Source organism: Phasianus colchicus, chromosome 7 (genome assembly GCF_987193195.1).
Source record: "Phasianus colchicus chromosome 7, bPhaCol1.hap1.1, whole genome shotgun sequence".
Lineage (NCBI taxonomy): Eukaryota > Metazoa > Chordata > Aves > Galliformes > Phasianidae > Phasianus > Phasianus colchicus.
This window is the reverse complement of record NC_143442.1, coordinates 34,955,193-34,975,756: the sequence shown is the minus strand read 5'-3', so window position 1 is coordinate 34,975,756 and position 20,564 is coordinate 34,955,193. Positions and strand designations below refer to the sequence as shown.

Below are 20,564 nucleotides of genomic sequence, written 5' to 3'. Positions count from 1 at the left end.
GTAACTGTGTTGCTGTGAGGCAGCCTTTTAAATCAGATGTATTTTGTGAGAAAACAAATGATGTTTTGCTCTACAGCATGTTTTTCAGCGTCCATCTGTTTGTTCCTTCCCATTTCCTTTAATGGTAGCCTGGTTTATTTCTTGTTTCTATTCGTAGGATGGGTTGGAGTTCTTCATTAGATGCTGTGCCAGTTGGCATATTGTGATTGCAGTGACACTGCAGTGCACGTGAGGCATGGTGGTTTGTTTGGTTCTTTGGTTTTCTTGTGCAGCTTCTTTCTTAATTGAATTAATGATGTTTTAAAAGCTCCAAACAAGATAAGTGGGCTGCAGTGGGACAGGCTGCTCCACCATAGGCTGCAGGAAGTTCTGTTCCATGCCTGGAGCACCTCCTGCCATCCTTCTCACTGACCTTGGGGGCTGCAGGGCTGCTTCTCTCTCATTTCTCCTCCTGTGAGCAATTAGGTTTTGAACTTGACGAATCTCTTTAAGCTCAAATCAATGGCTATTATCATCTGGTTAATTTTTTTCCAACTATGCAGGAATCTGGAGGCCATATTTACTAAACAACCAGATTTATATTTCACATTTAGCAGAGGAGGATGCGTTCTAGACTAAGCTGTGTTTGTTCCTGGTGAGCAAGGCAGCTGAAATGTAAATGAAAAGCCCTGACATTTGTTGTCAGAGTGTGTACTTGCATGCTTTTTGTGAAGAGAAAACGTCATGCAGTTTGTGAAGAGAAACACTTGCAGTTTACTGGAATTCCTTAAAATCATCATCATACTTGTCCTTACACATGTAGCCCATACAGTGAGACTTGGCAAGTGTGTATTTGATCGTAGAGTCCTGTTTCTTTCATGTAACTGGGTATTGCATCCATTAGAATTCCCAGGTTGGAAACACAGTGAAGCTGCAGTGTTTCATGTTGAATTCAAATCCTTGTTGTGATGTTTCACAAGGTTTACATAGCACTCAGGGCAGCCAGAGCTATCAGAGTCCTTTTTCATCTCCTCATCACCGACCCTATCACTGACAGTGATAGCTTTAAACATGGATTTCAAGATTCTCTCTTTTCACTTCTTTTCCTGTATTTCATTGTATCAGCTAATTATTTTTGTTTGGCGTTTCATACTGACAGCCAGGTACACAATAACACTTGTCTTTTTTGATGATTTTTAAGTACTGCTGCACATGGCTCTCTTGGGCCTTTGGAGCCTTTCAGGCTTAGCATAAAAGAGTGTGTTTATGTATTCTGAAATCTCCGTTCCATAGCCCTCCTCTTCGTCCCCCTGAGACGAGCTGTGTGGTTTAGAGAATCCTTTGAAAAGCTCTGTTCCGGCAGGCTACTCAGCTGCTGCTTTAAGTGTTACACAAATAAGGAACGATGGTGATTTAAGGAAGAGGTTAGTGTTTGTTCTTTTCCTGGGGAGAAGATGCTGAAGAAGCAGTTTCCTCGAAGGGACTTCCTTTTTAGGCTGCGTGCCTTGAGGACAGAGTGATCTTTGAGATGATGTCTTTCATGCACTGCAGGCTGAATACTCAAAGGTTCTGATGACTTATGTCTGAGGGATTTGTGCCCTTGTAATAACAGGCTTCTCTCAAAGTTCCATCCCAGGTAAAAACTGGAATTTAGATTTATAGCTGCTGTCTCTTCATAATAGTAGAAGTGGCTATTAAGCAGAAGTCAGCTTGGAGTGGCTGCTGCTGGAAGAAGGGGCAGCCTTTCTTCTTCCTTCTCAAATTTGGTTTCTGGATGTAATCTTTAAACCACAGCCCAACATTTAGCTCTTAAAGCAAAATATAAACTTTGCAAACTGCTGCTTCTTTTTTCCACCTTGTATTCTTTTTCTTATTTGGAATATTCTGGGAGACAAAAACCCAAGCCTTAGAGCAGAGATGATGATTGGTGGCTTGACCAGGTTTCTTTAGGGCATCTCACTGGTTTGTTTTGGGTTTGTTTTTTTTTTTTTAGTTTAGACATATGGTAGCAGGTAGCTAGATCCAATTTTAGTTTCAGGGTTTTACTTCTTACTATTTTTACAAATTTACTATTTGCATTGTAGTACTGTAGTGAAAGGACAGCTATCAAGGAAGCTGGCTGTAACCCAAGTATAAAGAGCCAAGGAACACTGAAAAAGAATGACAGAAACCAAACCAACAACAACAACAAAATTAAAGTTGCATACAGAAACTTTGAGCAGATCCTGGCTGGAGATAATTTGTTAGATTGAAAAGTAGTGCCTGAATATTTGCCTGAATTCAGACAGGTGTCTGAAAGGTGGAAGGTATGGTAGGCTCCTTTAATTCGTAAGGAATTGCAGTAAAGGAGAGCTGTGTTACTTTAAGTCATGGGGCTTTTTGGGAAGTGGTATTTTGGGTGTACTTAAAATGAGAGAAAAAGTGCTTGATGGAAACAGGTAGGTAGGAGTGTGCTAAAGCAGTGTTAGATCCTGCCCAAACAAGTTGATTGCTGCTTTTTGTTATTTGTCTCCAGCTGGCTTGAAAAAAATAAACTTTTAAAATTAGATTTGCAGCAATGTAATTGCAGATATGCAATTAGTGGGTGTGTTGTGTTCAAGTGACTGTCTGCACCTGCTGTCAACGAAGTAAAACCAAAAAAAATCAAAAGCAAAGGCTTTCAGAAAAGCCTGGTTTAAAGTAGAAATGGAACCATTAGCTTAATCATACCCCATATAAATGTACAGATACCTTCTTTGCTTTACATTTTAGTACTTAATTTGGTAGAACTCCTAAAGCTCCTCAGCGTCTTCATCTGAAGAGTGTTCCTGTCTGATTCATCTCGGACACATGACAGTCGTGGCTGTGCCTTGTTGGGCTAAGTTTAGAAATCGTGGTGTTGAGAAATGTGAAATACAGGAGCAGGAAGCTGTGGTGAGTCAGTCTTACAGTCCTTTGAAGCTGCAATCACAGGGCTTAGCATACAGAGAAAGTGCTGCAGGTGCTGTGGTGGCAGAGGTGTTGCTGACAGCTCTGTTGGCACTTGGGAGCTGGGGGTGAGCACCAGGGATCTGTGTGAGTGCTGGCACAGGGAGCTCCTTGCAGGTTACTGCTGTTTGTTTTCCCCTGATAAACTGTCAGGAATATTTTTTCACTTGGATGAACTGTGAAAAGAGGGCATCCTTACAAAATAAAATGTATTCAGCTGTTATTTGCTCAGTGCCAAAGTTTTTGTCTGTGCAGTAAGTGTTGGATGAAAACATGTTACTTCATCACAACAGTCAGATGGCTGTCTGATCTTGCAATTATAAAAGTCTGTGTGCTCACAGAATCACAGAATTGCCAGGGTTGGAAGGGACCTCAAGGATCATGAATCTCCAACCCAATGCTCACTTGCAGGACACAGGTACTTTTTTTTACCTCTGTTTCAGAATGCTGAATGATGTTAAAATCTCAAACCCATTTGTTAGAATGAACAATCCTATATAGGTTGGTGTTCCTTCCTTAGGAGGAGAGACAGCCATAAGTTCTTCCCAGGTATGTGTAACATGGCAGGCAGAGTTCTGGTGGACTGGCTAAGAAGCAGTGTTTCAGTTACAGAGACTTCTATCTCTGAGGGCTAAACGTTCATGTCTATAAGGTAACAGATAACTAAGATGAAGAAGGGCCAGTTAATGTTTTCTCCTTTGGTTCAGCACAGCAGAGGCAGCTAGAGACCGTTCCCTGTAGCTACCTGGGATGGATCTTTTCCAGTTCTACCCTGACAGCTGGCTTCTTCTCATTTGTTAATTTGCAACTTTGCAGTTCAGGACTGCTCTACTCTAATAGTTAAATTCAGTTCCTCTTGGGAATGAGACCAGTACCTTTGCAGAGCTGTCTTTCAGCATAAGTGTCTCTGTTTGCTGTCAAGATGAACACACACACTTGGTTTCTATCCAACCTTATTACATAGCATGAATTGCAGTCTCTGACTCTGTGCAACTCAAGTAGTTAATGCTGCTTAGAAGCATAAGCTCCATTTTTCTGAATGCTTTAAAACCAGTTCATCTCCACTCACATTGCTGCCTGCTTTTGTGGACCTGCTAGATACAGCCTTCTCTACAAGTACTGCAAGTGTGTCAATGAATGCCTCTCAGAATTACACTGCTGAATGTCACTGCAGCTACAAAGGTCTCCAAACCTTGCCTTGTGGAAGAGCAAGATGATACATTAGTGCTTCACTGGCAGTTTTTCTGTCACTTTTAAATTATCAATATAATGTGATAATGCGTGCTTTGTGCCCGTGTACTTGGCTTTAACTCTAAAAGTGAGCAAGATGGGATGAAAATCACCAACAGGAGTTACGAAGGAATCCATCTACGTGAGTCATTACTACCCATCAAAACAGTTAATTTTGGTGGCAGCGTGTTACAGTCTGAATTACTTCTCATCTTCCTGGCTACAGCAAGGTATGAGGAGTTGGGCAGCAGCCATTCTAGGGGCTCTGGTTAGGAGGGAGGGAACAAAAGGCGTGCTGATGGAAGTGGGAGCATTGTTTGGTACTTCAAGGAGAGCGCTGATATTCTAGCCAGCAGATGAATCCACGCGTTTCCTAAATCACATCTGAAATCTGCATTTCAGGAGAAACAGATGGTGGGTTTTGAAAAGCCCAGACTTGGTTGCTCTGCTGTTGTGTTTTATTGGAAAGCTCGTGCAGTTAACTGCTTGTGGCTCTCGATGTGAGCGAAAGCGATGCTTCCCCAATCTTTGTACTTCTATGGTTATTCAGTCACCCCAGCTCAACCACATTTGGTTTTTTAAGTATTATCTAGCACAATTTTTAGCACTAAGGAAATTCCCAAAAAGCAAACTTCACGTGTGGCTGAATAATGGCTTCTCAGCTGCTAATATGAATCGACATCCAGCACTGAGCACAACTTGATGCGGGTGAAAATTAATTTTAATGCCTTGTGTATGCTTTACTCGCTTAATTGGGAGTTGCAGAGAAAGCATCTTTAAAGTATGCCCTTCTTGAAATAATCTGGATTCTTCAGAAGGTGGTGTTATTGGGCATAGGCTGCTGCAGCTGGCCAGGCTGGATGTGGCTCTGGGCAGCCTGGTCTGGTGGTTGGTGACCCTGCACAGAACAGGGGGATTGAAACTTGATGATCACTGTGGTCCTTTTCAACCCAGGCCATTCTATGATTCTGTGATTCTATGAGTTCATGGCTGTGGCAGTCAGCTGCTGCATGGGTTTGTCATATGGCCTGCCCCCCAAAATTTATCTTTCTCATATGGCCAGATAACTCCATCCCTGTGGCAATTTGCTTGAATAAAGAATCTGGCAACTGAAGTTGAGCCTGGGGACATAGCATGAAAATCAGTGGTTGCTTCAGTGAGCAATTGCTCAGTGAAACAGTTAGCAGCTAGAGGAAGAGGTGCCCAGGCCTTCCAAAAGGGGTGAAAACCTCACCCTGTGGAATTCCCCGTGTGGTAGGAAGAGTTTACAACATAGAGCATCTTTGATCACAAATGCGTGCGCAATTTGAAATGAGCATTAATTTCTACAGAGGGGTGGTTTTTATCCTTGCTGCTGATTCGAACCGTCAGCCTTTGCAGGAGTGACACGCATAGAAATGAGATTAAGGAGCTTTTGTTGATTCCTTCAGCCCAGCCTTCTGCCTTGTGCAAGGTCTCTAGCCATGGCTGCAAACTGCTGATGCGCAGACTTTGTTTAGCTTTGCGTAGATCAAAGCTGGGTTTTTATCTGGAGCATTTCACATTTGGAATCTGACCTAATAAGGCACATAGAGCACACTGGGTGTTTTTGTTGCATCCCAGGCGCTGCTCTGCGTCTTCTGGTAGGTATTTGTGTGCTTCCTATGGAGAAATTACATTTGCTTCCTGATGCAAAATTGGGAGCATGTCTGAAAATTGGCTTGTAGAAATCAATACTGATCTTGCCCAGGAAAACTGAGAACAATGCAGTAATTTTTAGTCTAGAGATGTAGAGAGAAAATAAACCACGTAATAGCATCCTGCCAAATAAAAACCTCCGTGCAGTTTGAGTAATTCCTTTACGTGAATGGCTGTATCTCATGGAAATATTTTCCAGGACGTAGGGAAGTAGGTATCCCCTTGTTTGGCTTTTCTGTGATATTAAAGGTGGAACTGGGGGGTGCAAGTGGATGTAGTTGAGCTGTTGATGGCCTGTCTTTCACTCTGTGCTTTGCCATGGCTGTTAGGGCAGCACAGGAGTGATGGTTGCGTTCCTTAGAGCTGGTCCAGGCTGCTCATCTTTTTATGCCAGTGACCTCTTTTGGCAGGTACATATGGGAGCTGAGAGATTTCCTCATTAAAAACCTGCACGTATCATAATACTAATGTGACTGGAACAAAGCTAGCTACCTCCCTTGGGACTACTTGACATGATTTTTCATGCTTTTGAGCCTTATTCATTCACACATTTATTTATTATTCTTTTTGAAGGTCATTTCTCTGTTTGCATCGCCTTAGATGGGTCTCTTCTCCCTGCTGGCAGGACAGACAGGAACGATGGAATGCTGCACCAGAGGTGTTTGGGCTGAGCATCAGGAAACATTTCTTTCCTGCTGAGTGTGCACAGACACTGGGACAGGCTCCATGGAGAGCTGTTTGGTGCCCATGGCTGTCAGTGTGCAGGAGGCATTTGGGCAGTGCCTTCAGTAACAAGCTCTTGGTTAGCCCCAAAGCTGGACCTGGCGAGCCCTGTGGTCTCCTTCCAAATGAACTTTTCCATTCTAGGGCATCCTTTTAAACACCTGGGAAAGGCTAGGATCAGGTGCAAGCAAGCTAGTCCCTTAAGGTGGGTTCCTACAGGGAGGGAGGCCTTGAATTGCTTCATGCTATCTTAGTTAAACATGGTACATTTCTCAGTGCTGCTCCCTTAAAATAAATAAAAATCGTATTGACCCTGAAGTGGCTCTCAAGCAAATTTCATATCATTGCTCACATGTGATCTGTATCCATTTTAATACTACTCCTATGGATTTTTTTCCCCCCCAATTCTCTGTTTAAGCTTTCCATTTCACTTTTTCTGTACGTTCTTAGTGCCTCTGCATTTGAAAATGCAGTGAGATTTGAAAGGCATCCTGTTGGCAAGAGGGGAATAAGGAGTTGGTTTCTTAAATGCATTTGGTTCGTGATATTTTATAATTAGCTGTGTGAACTTTCAGTATTTAGATAAAGCAATCAGGAAATGGTGATTATGCAGAGCTTTCCCTCTTCAATCTGCTGCATTTACTTAAAGATTTAAAGTATCCCCCTGCAGGGCTGTGTATTAAGTAATTCATTTTATTTAACTCTTCGTTATGAAGCGTATACAATTAATTGACAACATAGAGAAATAATGAACTGTTGAGTGATGGTGGTCTGAAACCTGCTCTTAAAGGGCTGGGAATTGGCAGGTCTCAGGCTGCTTATTGCTGTGAGTGCTGGGGGGGTCAGCATCAGCCTGTGTGTGCTTGCTGAGTTGCTGGAAGGGCTGATCTGTAAAACAAGCGAGTTGTTCACTCACCCATCAAGTGTTTAAACACATCCAGTGTGGCAGGATGAGAAATTTGATGTGGTTGTTGGGAAATAGAATTGAAATCTGAAGGTAACTCTTAACTATAAAGTGAGAGTGAGGGAATAATTTTATCATAGTAGATATGTTTTATCTTAGCCTGGTAAGTTCAGAAGTACGACAGCTGGGCAGTGTTAAGCGTGGAGGACCTTTGTGGCATAGTGGGTGACCTGAGTTCTTTCAGGAGTCAGAATGCAACCCAGATCCTGAAGCACCCTAAGCTTCTAATCCTGACTTAGGCTCGGTCACACCAACCCCAAACCCTGCTAGGAAGGAGTGCATCATTCTCTGTTAGATAGTACGTCTCTATCAGGTACCACCATTGTAGCTTTTTGTCTAACATGTGTCTACTATTTTCCCCTAACTGTGATTTGTGACAATAGAAGTACCATTTTCATAACACTGTGTGTGTACTGTAAGAACTGGGCTTCTCTTGAGGAAAAGTTGAGACCTATGGGAAACTTATTTAAATGCTAATGGATGATCTTTCTGCATACAACCATGACGAATTTGCCCTTTTTGGAGATGCATTTCTCACAGTTATATAAAAAAGACTGCTTTCTTTTACCTGGCTATATCAAAAACAAGTACATCTAACGTGAGAGTTAATGTTGATAATGCAGTTTTGGCTTTCTTTCCCCATTATCCTTAAAGCATACGACTTAGACATCCTTTTTCCACAAGCGAAGCCTTTTTCTGTTTTGCTCTCGTACCTTTTCTCTTCTGTAATGAGCCACTTTGTGTAACAGGTGGGAGATTCAAGAAAGAGATTGTAGTTGATGGACAGAGCTATCTGCTGCTGATTAGAGATGAAGGTGGCCCTCCAGAGGCACAGGTGAGCATTGCACATGGAGCTTCATCGTGGCTTCCCATTTCTTCTAAACGTTATCATCTCCTATAAGAGAACTTGCTTTGCTTTGTCCTTTCCTGTGTCCTGCTCATCTTTCTGCTGCTAAAATGCTTATGTTATGTTGAAAAGTACTCTGTTTACAAAATACTTGTGATTTCAAGAACAGTGTGAAATTCTGTAGTAATATGGGTAAGTTACACTGAATACCTAATCATTATGGTTGCACAAAATTTTGTTTCAATTTTTAGATTCTAATTCAGAATAAACATTCATTAAAGACAGGTAAAATAGGTGCACCCTCAGTAGCATTCATACTTGTGTACTAATCTGTATTCTTTACTGCTTCCACATTTTCCTCCCCTGTGAGCCAATGTAAGACTCACTTGTCCACGTTCTGGGTCACTGTTGAGTTCTCAGGTTTTTACCTGGTTTCTGTCTATTGTGTCACCTCCTTGCCCTGTGGAAGGCAGCTGGCTCTTCGGAAGAAGGCAGCTGTGGGTTTGTGTCCCTAGCACTGTTGTGCTATTGTAACAAAGTCTTTGCTTATCACTTGTGTGATTCTGAAACCAGAGAAGTTTCTGCCCACCTGGCTGCAGGCAGCATCCTTGTCTTCAGTCATCCTCCAGCTCTCCCCCTACCTTTTCTTAGGTAGGACCAGCAGGGTTTCTCAAGTGCACGGTCTGTGCTGGCCTTGCTTTGCTCAGCTGTTCAGTAGCAGCTCAGCAGCAGGAGCTGCACCACTGCCAAACAGCTGAATGGGAGCTGTGCCAGCAGCAGCAGCTTGGATTTCAGAGCTCCACTGTTGCTGATGAACTACAGGAGGATGGGAGCGTGGGGGAAAGTGTCTGGGCAAAGGAGAAGAGAAAGGAGGTATGGGAAACGGAGACCAGAAGGGACATCCTGGAAGGAAGTGTGGCTCACACGTCTGCAGCCTCAATGAAGTTCTCTGTTTTAGCCTGCGACTAATTTGGCTGAAGTACACAACAGTTGCCAGGCCTTGATGCCACAGAGAGCATTCACTCATTAAAAAAGACAAAAAAAATTAATACTGCGATTGTGTAAGTACACACAGCCATCTAACAGACATTTTGGTACCTGGAGAATTGGTTTCCCAGAGTGTATCTGAACTGTTTGCAGACTCATGAGCAGACACGGCGTTGCCTTTGATCCCTGCTAGGTAAATTGGGGTGTTTAATTCCCGCTGTGGCTCTTCAGAGAAGTAATGAAAGGCCTGAGGTCTTAGTGCTGGTGTGCTTTTCAGAAGACACGTTTTACTTGTCAGTTCTCTTTATTGTGTCATGGGCATAATTTCCAGTTGCACATATATTTAATATCTTTAATCTCCTTATTAATTCCTACCATAGAAAGTTTACCTCTGGGCTACTGAATATTTATAACAGAAGTGGAACATTAGCTGGAGAAAAATGTTTACATCTCAATCTTCCCTTATAATTTAGACAGGGCTAGTTATTTTAGCCTTAAGGTTCTGCATTTTGAAATGGTACAGTATAATTCTGTGGGTAATTGGGATAGAATTCCAACCTCAGAAAGTAAAGAGCTGAACTGCAGTCAGCAGAGCAGGAAAAACTTGCACAAGCCGTTAGTGCTGAAGTAAGTGCTTACAAACCCAGAAACCTTGCTAAATGTACATAAACATTTCCCAAATGAGTCTGCTTGCAGCTCTCTGTATGCTCAGTGTGTCCCTAACCTAACTGGCATGTTGTAGTAGCAGTGTAATAAGAGGCATGAGTACTGCTGGCTAAAACTTGTTTCCGTTGGTCTAAATTTGGGTAGGAATGGAATCACTTAGGGAAAAATAAAGGCAGTGAGGTAAGCTGAAGTTTCTTTTCTGTGCTATACACACTTGCTGCTATGTTAAATGTGTCTAGATTGTCTTATTTCACCTGTAATACGAAACTTGCATGGTCACTAACCCAGCACCTTGCCTTGGGCTGCGTGTGCATGTCTTCTAGTGGGGTTCTGATGCCAGGAGAGAGCAGTTGGCTTTCACACAGAAAGCTGAATGAGACAGCTGGTACTGGTTGTCCAATTCACGGGTCTCTACAGAGACTAATTGGAGGGCTGAAATTAATATTTTTGGACATGGAGATGTGAGAATTATTAGCATTGCTTGTAAATCCACAGCCATGTTTGCCCACAGAAGCACCAGCATGCAAGCATGCCAAGCACAGAGTGGGGAAAATAACACGCTCCATGGGGCAGTCAGGTGCACAGGGAGATATAATTCACAAATACAGAAAACTGAGACTGTGATGTTACCTTCTGTTAATGAAAATCAGTGTGCACTGATAGCAGTTGTGATGCAGTGTGATATATCAGTGAACGGGTGGCTCACTTGTGAGCATCAGGGAAAATCTTTGTGCATCCCAGATACTTGCATATTGATGCAAGTTGTGATGAACGTTGACTCATCGTCTTTTAAATACTACACCAATTTTTCTTTTTTTTTTTGAGACCTGGTTATAGTCACTGCATTTTTCTACTTCCAATTTCCCACTATGCAAGATAAGAGTTGGCTTTTTTTCCTCTTTTCACTGCATTGCTCTCAGTATGCCTTTTCCATTTTTTATTCTGCAGTTTGCCATGTGGGTGGATGCTGTTATATTTGTCTTCAGCTTGGAAGATGAAGTTAGCTTCCAGACTGTTTACCACTACTACAGCCGTATGGCTAACTATCGTAACACTAGTGAGATTCCAATGGTACTGGTGGGAACACAGGGTAAGTGCATTCTTTATTACATGCAAACACATATAGACTGTTCCAAGCTGGTAGTGCCATGTCCTGTCCTTTTCCATCAGTGCTGCCCCACTCGTCTGATCATGAGAGCTTGTGTTAAGCTGACAGGTAGTCAGCAAGGTGACTTGCTGACATCTGGCTTTCCTTGGCTGGCTTGCAACAGGGCTTTGGCACTGCAGGGATTGGTTTCAGAGGGGAGGCAAATGGCCATGTGGTGCCCTTGGGGTGCAGGAGGTCTCTGTATCTAGTCTTGTGGGTATCCTGCAATAAATTCTGATCAGATAGAACTTCCTGCATATAGGTGCTGTGCTTCAGATGTCTTACTTCAGAGAGATGTTGTTTTGGGAATGTAGCACAAGTTGTTTTTTGAGTACCTTCACAGTGAAGCATTGCTTGCTGTGTAATGCAATTTTGATTTTGGGCCTCCTCCCTCTTAGTGCTGCTGAAGCTTTTCATTGCTTTCTTAGCTTTCTTCTTGTCCATCTTACAGTCAGTGATTCGCTTTCAGCTGCATGCCTGCAGAGCTGTGAAACCAGCACTGTGCTGCAGGAAGCAAGGGGAAGTGTGGGGAGTGAAGAAGGAAGAAGAGCAACAAGGTCTTAGGGTGGAAACAGATGATGAAAACACGAAAAGGGAAGTAGGTACAAAAAAATTCCTAGGACAGCAGAAATTACAGACAAAAGCAGAAATGAACGGTTCTGGAGGGCCACGTGGTCCTGAAATTGGAGCTGAAAAATAGGAAGAGGAAGCTGAGGTATTTTTCCAACACATTTCTGTCACCTGGGAGTGAGGTCTTTCATCTTATAGCAGCCTTCCAGTTCCTCCTACAGAAAAGCTGGGGAGGGACTTTTTATAAAGCCAGGAAGCGGCAGGATGAGGGAAAATGGCTTTAAATTGGAAGAGGGGAAATTGAGACTGGATATCAGGAAGAAATTCTTTACGGTGAGGGTGGTGAGACACTGGAACAGGTTGCCCTGTGAGGTTGTGGATGCCCTCCTCCCTGGAAGCATTGCAGGCCAGGCTGGATGGAGCTGTGAGCAACCTGGTCTAGAGGGAAGTGTTCCTGCCTATAGCAGGGGGGTGGGATGAGATGGTCTTAAAGGTCTCTTCCAACCCAAAATGTATTTGTTTTACAAAGATCGTTTTTTGTTGCAGCACTGATGCAGAGGGAATTTTTAAAATGTGACTAAAAATGGAAATACTGCTAGTATGTGGAATAAGCATGAGAAGAAAACAGTCTTGTGGCTACACTGACCATCAAGCTGTGCAGAACTTGATTCTGGAATTGATCCATTTGATACCAGCTTTGTTAGGTGTTTGAAATGATCTTTGAAATGAGGGCTCTCCCAGATAAATCAGCCAGGCTGCATCTTAGCCCAGCATTTGCTTTGCAGAGTTGGTGGTTCTCAGTTAATTTCTGCTTAAATGTTGTTAGCGCCCTCTGCTGCCTAAGAAAAGAAGTCTGCAGTTAAGATTTGATTGCATGATCACAGATTTCCCCAGCTGTTTGCTAGTGTTTGAAGAGAAATCTGTGTATGTGCAAATCTAACACTCTTTCTAGGTGTTACAGTACTGCATGGTACTGTTTCTTCCTTCCATTCCATTGATTCCCTGTTGAAAGCATTCTGTTCTTACAAACATGAGATGTTTCATGCTTCACACTCCAGATGAAGTTTACTCGTAAGCCAGCGTTGCTGTTTTAGGGGCTTCAGAATCATTTGATGTGTTTATATTTACCAGCCACTTGTTTTCCTTAGTAGTTTTACTTCAAACCTCATGTCTTTTTGCATGAGTATGTATTTTTTTTTGAACTGGTGACCCAAATATATTCAAGGTAACTCACAGTCACCTGTAGTTTTTAGAATCCATCAGTGAGGTGCGGATTTTAGTAACAAAGTATAAAGTTAGATTGATGTCCTCTGTTTTCTAAAAGAATTCCAGAAATTATGTGGTTTGTAGTTCAACTGTATTGGCTGTGATAATTATGAGACAAAGTTTTCAAGTTATACTAAAATCTATTTATCTTCTACTCCCATTGCTGCAGATGCTATAAGTTCCAGTAACCCACGTGTCATAGATGATGCCAGAGCAAGGAAGTTATCAAACGACCTCAAGAGATGCACTTACTACGAAACCTGTGCCACCTATGGGCTCAACGTGGAGAGAGTCTTTCAAGATGGTAAAGATGACTTTTTCTCATCCGTAGCACGCAGTGTGGTTGACTAATTGTTGACTAATAACTCTTTTAGTCTCGAGCATTTTGAGCTTCTTAATTCAGCCTTGTTTTTCTGCTTGCTTTGGTGCTCGCTTGATATCAGCAAAGTTTTCTTTGCTTTGATTTAGTGCTCGTGGAGACATTAAGAGCATTTTAGATAAGTAGTTGCAAATTGTGCCTTCCATGATGTAGAAATCAGAAGTAAACCAAGAAAATTGATAGGAGCACAATAGTCATTAGAAGTAATGCATGGCATTCTTGGAGTGTTTAAAGCTGGCAGTTTTGTCTAGGTGTTTAGAAGTAAAATTGGCTGCTTAAGGATAACTTAACAGATGAAGAGTGGCAGTGTTGTAGTTTGTCTCGTGAAAGGACTCATTGTGTGCCATCTAAAAAAGGAGCAACAAGTAACTATTTTGGACAGTTAACTTAGAGGTAGAACTGTGCTGGAGAAGCTACGCTTAGTTTTTCATACGTGAAATCAGTGCACCCTCTAGTGGAAATTCAGCCATGTGTCTTGGGATTTTATTGCCTTCTGTTCTAGTGATGATAGTGTTGTATCTGAGCATATTGCTTCTGCATTTAGAAACCTTAATGACGTTGAACTGCTTCTCCAAAGTCTTTGGTTCTGGAGGTGTTGCTCTGTTTAGTTTTGTTGTTCGCCTACAAAGCCCCCCAGCATTATGAGAGTGTCACATCAGTGTGTATCCGAGCACAAAGATGTTCTGTATCTGCCAAGTTGACTTATCAAAAAAGATATAAAAATGGAAAATAATGTCATGCTTAAGTCCAAATAAGAGTAAGTGTAGCCAGCCTACTGGTAGGATCTCAGAGAAGACTATTTAAAGCTGTAGCTGTAACTTGCTTGCTGCTTTCTGTTGAACTGCTTGCAGGGATTACTGTTCTTACTGCCAAAATTTTCTGCACTGAATATGACTTTCAAATATCCATTTGGGATTTTTTGTAAGTATATTTATTTTTGAGTGCTAGCTATAGTTAAATTTTTATTGACATATTCAGAGTGTACCTTCTACTTTTTTTTTTTTATTTCTTTTGAGAGAGAACTATCTTTGGGAAAAGGTGAAGTGATGAATTTGTAAGGTTTTAGGGAACATATTTGTGTCTCTACTAAATTTCAGTAGTAAGTAGAGAGAATCAAAAAACCTGTTCAAGAAATTCCAAGTTCTATTCCACTGACATGAAATCAAACTGTAATTAAGAATGCCTCTGTAGAGATGAGCTACAGTTGCCAGGCACATCTAGGGCCAAATCTAATTCCTGATCATTTTTGCTCTTTATCTCAGCCTTTGACTAGTGGGAATAAGTTTGTTGGTGTTTATTCAATAGAAAATAAGAGCTAACATCCTGAAATATATGCCAGTTTTACACACATCCTCCAATGTTGTTTCAGCCTTGTATGTTCACAGGCATTTCCTGTCCGTGTGGAAGTGGCACAGCAGGTGGACAAAGTTTTAGCTCTTAGTTGTTCTGTGTGCAGCCAGTCTGGTGCCCTGCTGGGTTCTGCTTACCATCTTATCTTCTAGGAAGCTGGTGTTACACCAGAATGCCTATTCTTCCTTGTAGTCTAAAGGAATCAGGCATCTTCCTCCATTTGTACTTGAATGGACAAGACCGGTTTCTAGGTTTGTTTTGCTTTATTTGCTCATAGCTGAGAAAGAAAGAGTTGTTGAGCACTTTGTTAATAGTGCCTGCATATCATCTCCCACAACTGTGGCCGTATGAAGACATGGAGCTGCCATACCTATGAAGAGAACATTCTGTGTATTGGAATTATTTCCACACTTTGCTTGTGTCTGGATGGATATTCATTCGCTCTTGGAATTTGGGTTTAGGATTTAATTGCTTTGTGTTACAATTCCAGGGTAGCTCATGCTCAGGGTTGGAGTGCTCCAAGGTGTTTGCTTTGCTTTGGTAGCTCTGTATTTCACCTGCCAAGGGCCCACTGATTTTGCTGGCTTATAGTTTTGATGAACTTACTGATGGCAATAGATGTTTTTCTATTGAATATTGGTGGTGTAGCAGATGAAATGGGAGAGATTGGTTTTGATTTACTCATTTTAGCTTTAGTGTCTCATTTTGCATAATTTGAGTCCTGTTTTAGTCAAGTCCAACACTGTGCAATGATTTGTGTCAGCTGTGATTGGCATGTACAGTTGAGGCTCCTAATGACCGTACATCCAACACTGCCAACCCCAATTCCAGCTTCTGTTGTTGAGGAAGTTTGAATTGCTGGTAGGGTGTTAAATCTGTGACTAATAAACTTTGAGTGTCCAAAACCTTTTTATAATTTCTAGTTAAAGTAACCTTCTCTCTAAGAGGATTTGTCAGGATGTTTGTTCTTAGTTGTTTGAGATGCGATGTATGCAGTGTTCTTTTAAGAGTTTGAATGCTAAAGTCTGGAGAGTTTGGAACATTTCAGAGGGGTCTTTGTAGCCTTCAGCGTTGTCCCATTTAGGTCTCATCTCTGATGCTGTTTGAAGCTGGAGCTGCACGAGCAGGCTTTGAATTTCACTTGTAAAACAAAGAGAAATGGAGAATTCCAGCTCAATAATGTGTTCGTAGCTCTTGGTGTTTGGAACTTGAGATTGTTGGATGGGAGCATTAAGCTTTAAAGATGGGTCTGATTAGTATTTGATCTTGCTTCAGATTGCCTCGTTAAGAATTAGGGGTTTTTCCTGCTTATCAAAACAGATTTTATCAATGACATTGGAAATGATTATTTTAATATTTCTTGTCAGCGCAATATAGCAATGACTGTACTGCCCCAGGATGCCTTTTTAATGACTTTAGCCTTCTTGAATTAGCTTGATGTACCATTAATGCATAAGAATTGCTTTTATTTTTGTTCATGATGTATTCATAATTGCACGGCTTTCCCTGGTTCATGTTCAGCTTTTTTTTGACCCATTTAATTATGTGCTATGCAGCTCTCTTATGTTACAGAGGGGAAGGCAGACGTGATTTCAGTTCAATATTGAGTCTGTAACTGGAGCTTAGCAGTTTCTGTTTATCCACTTGCGAGTGATGAAAGTGGAAAATAGTTCCTTTTTAGCATGAAGTTTCAATGTGGGGATCTTTCACATTGCTTTGTCTTACTACTACAACACTGCAAGATGCTCATGATCTACCAATTAGTCACACTTGCATTATAACTCCCAAATCTCTTAATATGGAGCAGGAATCAGTCATACTGTGCCATGTAGTCTGAAGCAGGCCAGTGCTGCTTCAATATTTGTGCCATTATTGGTGTTGTGCAGCCTTTTATTACCTATTTTCTCTGCAAATTAAGCTAATATTTAAATGGTATGTCCGCTTATAAACATTATCAGGTATTTCATTTCCAAGTGCTGTGCTTGGGATATTCTGCAACCAACCAGTGTTTGCAGTGTTCTGTGGAACAGCTGTGCCTGGAAGGTGTACCTTGAAGTAGAAATTCTCCATTACAGGATGGAAGATGACAAATTAATCCTTGCAGGCCTGGGTTGCGGGGAACGGCTGTCGCCTGTGATCAGTATTAACAAGTCGGTTTTTATGGATGTATTTTCATTAAGAAACATTAATCAGTCTAATGGGAGGTAAGTAAAGCCTTAGTCCTACGAGGCTGACAGATTTTTAGGAAGAGGCAGTATTCACTCATACACTCGATACAGCCCTGGGGGTGCTTCAGTTCTGAAGTCAGAGGCTGAAGCTGCGTGCACCCAAAGTGCTGTGCAGAGCTTGGGAGCAGGTCCTCTGGCTTCTGTAATTACTGTGATTTCAGGAACATACAGCTGTGACCTTTCTGCAGAGTGCTTTTGGCTGCAGCTCGGCATCAGAAGTGACAAGCAGCTCTGATTACTCATTAGTTGGACTTGTCAAAGATGGCCTGGATCAGCCTATTAAAACTTTGAGGTTTTTTTCTTGCTTTCACGTGTGCTCACTGTTTGCAGAACAGCAGAAAGCTTGTTGTGCCATCAGCCTTGTTTCTGCTATTGCTGAGCAATGTTTGTAGGCTTACTCTTAAATCTGAATGTCAGTGAAATTTCAACTCTTACTGTTCAGAGTCTCCAAACTTCAGTTATTCTTCGTTCCTTATTTTAGCACTCCTCGTGTGCATCCTTATTTAAAAATGCCAGCAGCATGCCATGGTTTTGGGATTTTGGGGCATTCTTTTATCCTTTCACAGAAATAGGACTTCACAGTTCGACAGTGCAACTGTAATTTGTATTGCTAATAAAGTTGCAGAGAAGATTAGTTTTCAGCTGCAGTGTGTCATCCGTTAGGTTATATGGAGTAAACAGCAACCTCTGAAAAGCCTCTCACGTGCTTAATTTTATTGGGCACGTATATATGGCTGTTTTTAACTCAAATGTATGCAGTAAGGCATGTTACTTGAAGCCTTGGATGCTATGGTGATGCAGAGTTATGATGTTCTGCAGTAGGTAGAATAAATGGACGTAGTTCACTGCGAGATAATTCTTCTTTGAATGGAAACAGTGTTGGTATATTTCATTAAAGTATGAAAGAACAAGGTTTCTATTACTGAAGATCGAGGATTGGTCCAGTAGTTTTATATACTTTAATGCAAATATGAGAAGAAGTTCTGGGGCAGGAAGCATGATGGTTGTTTGGTGGTCAATTGCTTTTTATTGGCAATAGACCCGAGGGTGAGAGGCATAAACAGTGTGTTTTATAGGTTCATGTAAATTTTATTTGAGATATAAAATGGTACAAGCAGGTTCGTGGAACGTCTGCAAACAGATCAGGGCTGTTTGCCATTAACACAAAAAAAATGACATGAATGCAAATTCTGAAAGGAGGAGAAAGTTAGAAAATTCCTGTTTGGCTACAGCTGAGCGTTTCAATCTTTGCAGTTTTGTTCCTGGATCATTTGCTTACCCACTGAGTGCCATGCACAAATTGGGACTTGTGTTCCATATGTTCCTCCATATTAATTTGTCCTCCAGCACACGTTTAAAAACTGCTGTGTGTGTGTCAGTAATGTCTGTGTCTGATGGCTGGGTGGTTGGACTGGGTGATCCTGTGGGTCTTTTCCAACCTTGGTGCTTCTGTGATTCTGATTCTGTGATTCTGTATTCCAGCTGTAGCTTCAAACTTTCAGTCTGAAATTTCAGGTCAGCGTGCTGATGTGGGTTAATCTGCAGGAATGCCATTGTTCAGAGGTAGGGATTGCATTCTGTAAGCACATCCAAAGAAATGACAGCATCTTCTGCTCTCAGTTTTTGTTAGCTATCACTTCTAATCTGATAGTGATCAAAAGCTTCTTTTCCTTAGATTTGACAAATTTTAAGGCAGTGTACCAACACTTTTTCTGCCTTCTTACACCTGGTATTCTGTACAGCTGGACTCTGTACATTGTCCCTTGGTCATTAGTTTTAACTTTGGTGGATTTAGCTGTAAATTTAGCTGGTACAAAATGACTCTGATGCAGTACACCCACAAAACACATGGGAATGCCATCAGTGCCCAGGGCAGAACTGTCAGCTTTGTGAGCAAAGGCATCACCACTCCTGGGCAGGCTGCTGGGATCTCCCAAAGAATCACTGTGGTTCTGATGCATTCATTGTTTCTAGCATGTAGCATGCTGAAGCTCTTTCAATCTCAGTTGCAAAACCACAAAAAATCTGTCAAAATGCCAATACTGCATTAATATGGCTCTTAGTTTCTATAGCTTTTGTCTATCCCTGCTTGTATATTTATCTCACTTAGTAGCACTTATTGTACTTTTTTTTCCTCTTTCGATAAAGGGATGATTTTGTCAGAGCACTCAAACATTTCAAACTCGTGTAATCAACATCCCTTTGTAATGTTTTCTGTTGTGTAGTAAACATTTTAAACTTCAAAGTTTGTTATTAGCATTGATTGTTCTTCAAAGGGGATTTCTGAAATGCATTGCAAATCATTCCCTTTCAACTAATCCGTATGCATATGCAAATCCCATTGAAACTTTGCTTCTCTGGGCTGTGCACATGTGTCCTGAGAATTTAAAAGCCTGAATGAATACATGGGGGCGGTGTGTTATGTAGTAAGGCACAGTGATTGTGGCATCAGCCTTTCTGAACTCCTGCCTATGCCAGAGAGCACCAGCACTGCTGCCAGATTGTAAAGCTGCGTGGTTTTTTTTTGTTGTTGTACAGAAAGAGAATTCTCAAAACTGCTTGCCTCTGAATTCAGTCTTGAAATTAGTGTTTGATTTGATGGGATGGCTTGCAGTGGCAAACTGTGGTATTGCAGGAGGAGACTTGAGATACAGGAGATCTTCCGTGGCACCTGGATTCTTGGGACAGAGTGTGTTCAAGAAACGTTTAGATGTTGTACTGAGGGACGTGGATTAGTGGTGCAGTATTGGTTGTAGGTGGACAGTTGGACTGGGTGATCTTGGAGGTCATTTCCAGCTTTGGAGATTCTCTGATTTGGTGACAGTGCGATGCTAAAAGAATGTTCCACACGTGAGTGCTGTTTGCTTATCATACAGAATCATAGAATCACAGAATGGCCTGAGTTGCAAAGGACCACAGTGCTCATCCCATTCCAACCCCCTGCTGTGTGCAGGGTCACCAACCAGCAGACCAGGCTGCCCAGAGCCACATCCAGCCTGGCCTTGAATGCCTCCAGGGATGGGGCATCCACAGCCTCTTTGGGCTTATATCAATCTCTTCTGTGTCTTTTCCTTACACCAACAGCATTTTGCTAATTAAACATGTAAATGTGTTCTTTTCAGTGTCAGTGTAGCAGACCTTGAGGTATCTGGGCACACAGGATGCTGCTGTGTTCAGTACCTTCTGGGCTGTGCCCTTTGGATAGGCTGAAAATGGTTTTCATTGCTACAAAAACCATTCTGAACGTAGAGCTTCAAAGCCCCTTGCCTATCTGCAGTTATTGAAGGAATGTTATTGGCAGATGCTGAGAAATTTTTTCCATAGAAGATTGGATTTGGGGCATAAAACTTTTTAATATTAGTAAAGGCACAGATCGTTACAGGCTTCAAATCTGTATGTGTAAGCTCCAGGAGTTGGGAGCATGCAGGTGATGCCTCTGTTGGTGATACTTCTGTATTGAAAAGATAATTATAACTGAGGAGTAAATCAGCTTCAGTTCAGCATAGGTACAATTGACTTACTCCCATCATTTATGTCTCTTCTGATGGCTGGTACGGTTGCTTGTGTCTTAGGCTTCATAATTT

The 20,564-nt window shown here is 41.8% G+C and overlaps 1 protein-coding gene across 6 annotated transcripts in view; it reads left to right on the top strand.

Moving 5' to 3' along the window:
- The window catches only part of AGAP1 (ArfGAP with GTPase domain, ankyrin repeat and PH domain 1), a 292,152-nt gene that overhangs the window by 90,961 nt on the left and 180,627 nt on the right, over positions 1 to 20,564 (top strand). For all 6 annotated transcript variants that reach the window (XM_031604524.2, XM_090144531.1, XM_031604523.2 and 3 more), the window contains 3 exons: positions 8,290 to 8,375; positions 10,989 to 11,130; positions 13,193 to 13,327. In XM_031604524.2, the coding sequence (XP_031460384.2) occupies positions 8,290 to 8,375; positions 10,989 to 11,130; positions 13,193 to 13,327 (363 nt within the window). The remainder of the gene's footprint in view (positions 1 to 8,289; positions 8,376 to 10,988; positions 11,131 to 13,192; positions 13,328 to 20,564) is intronic.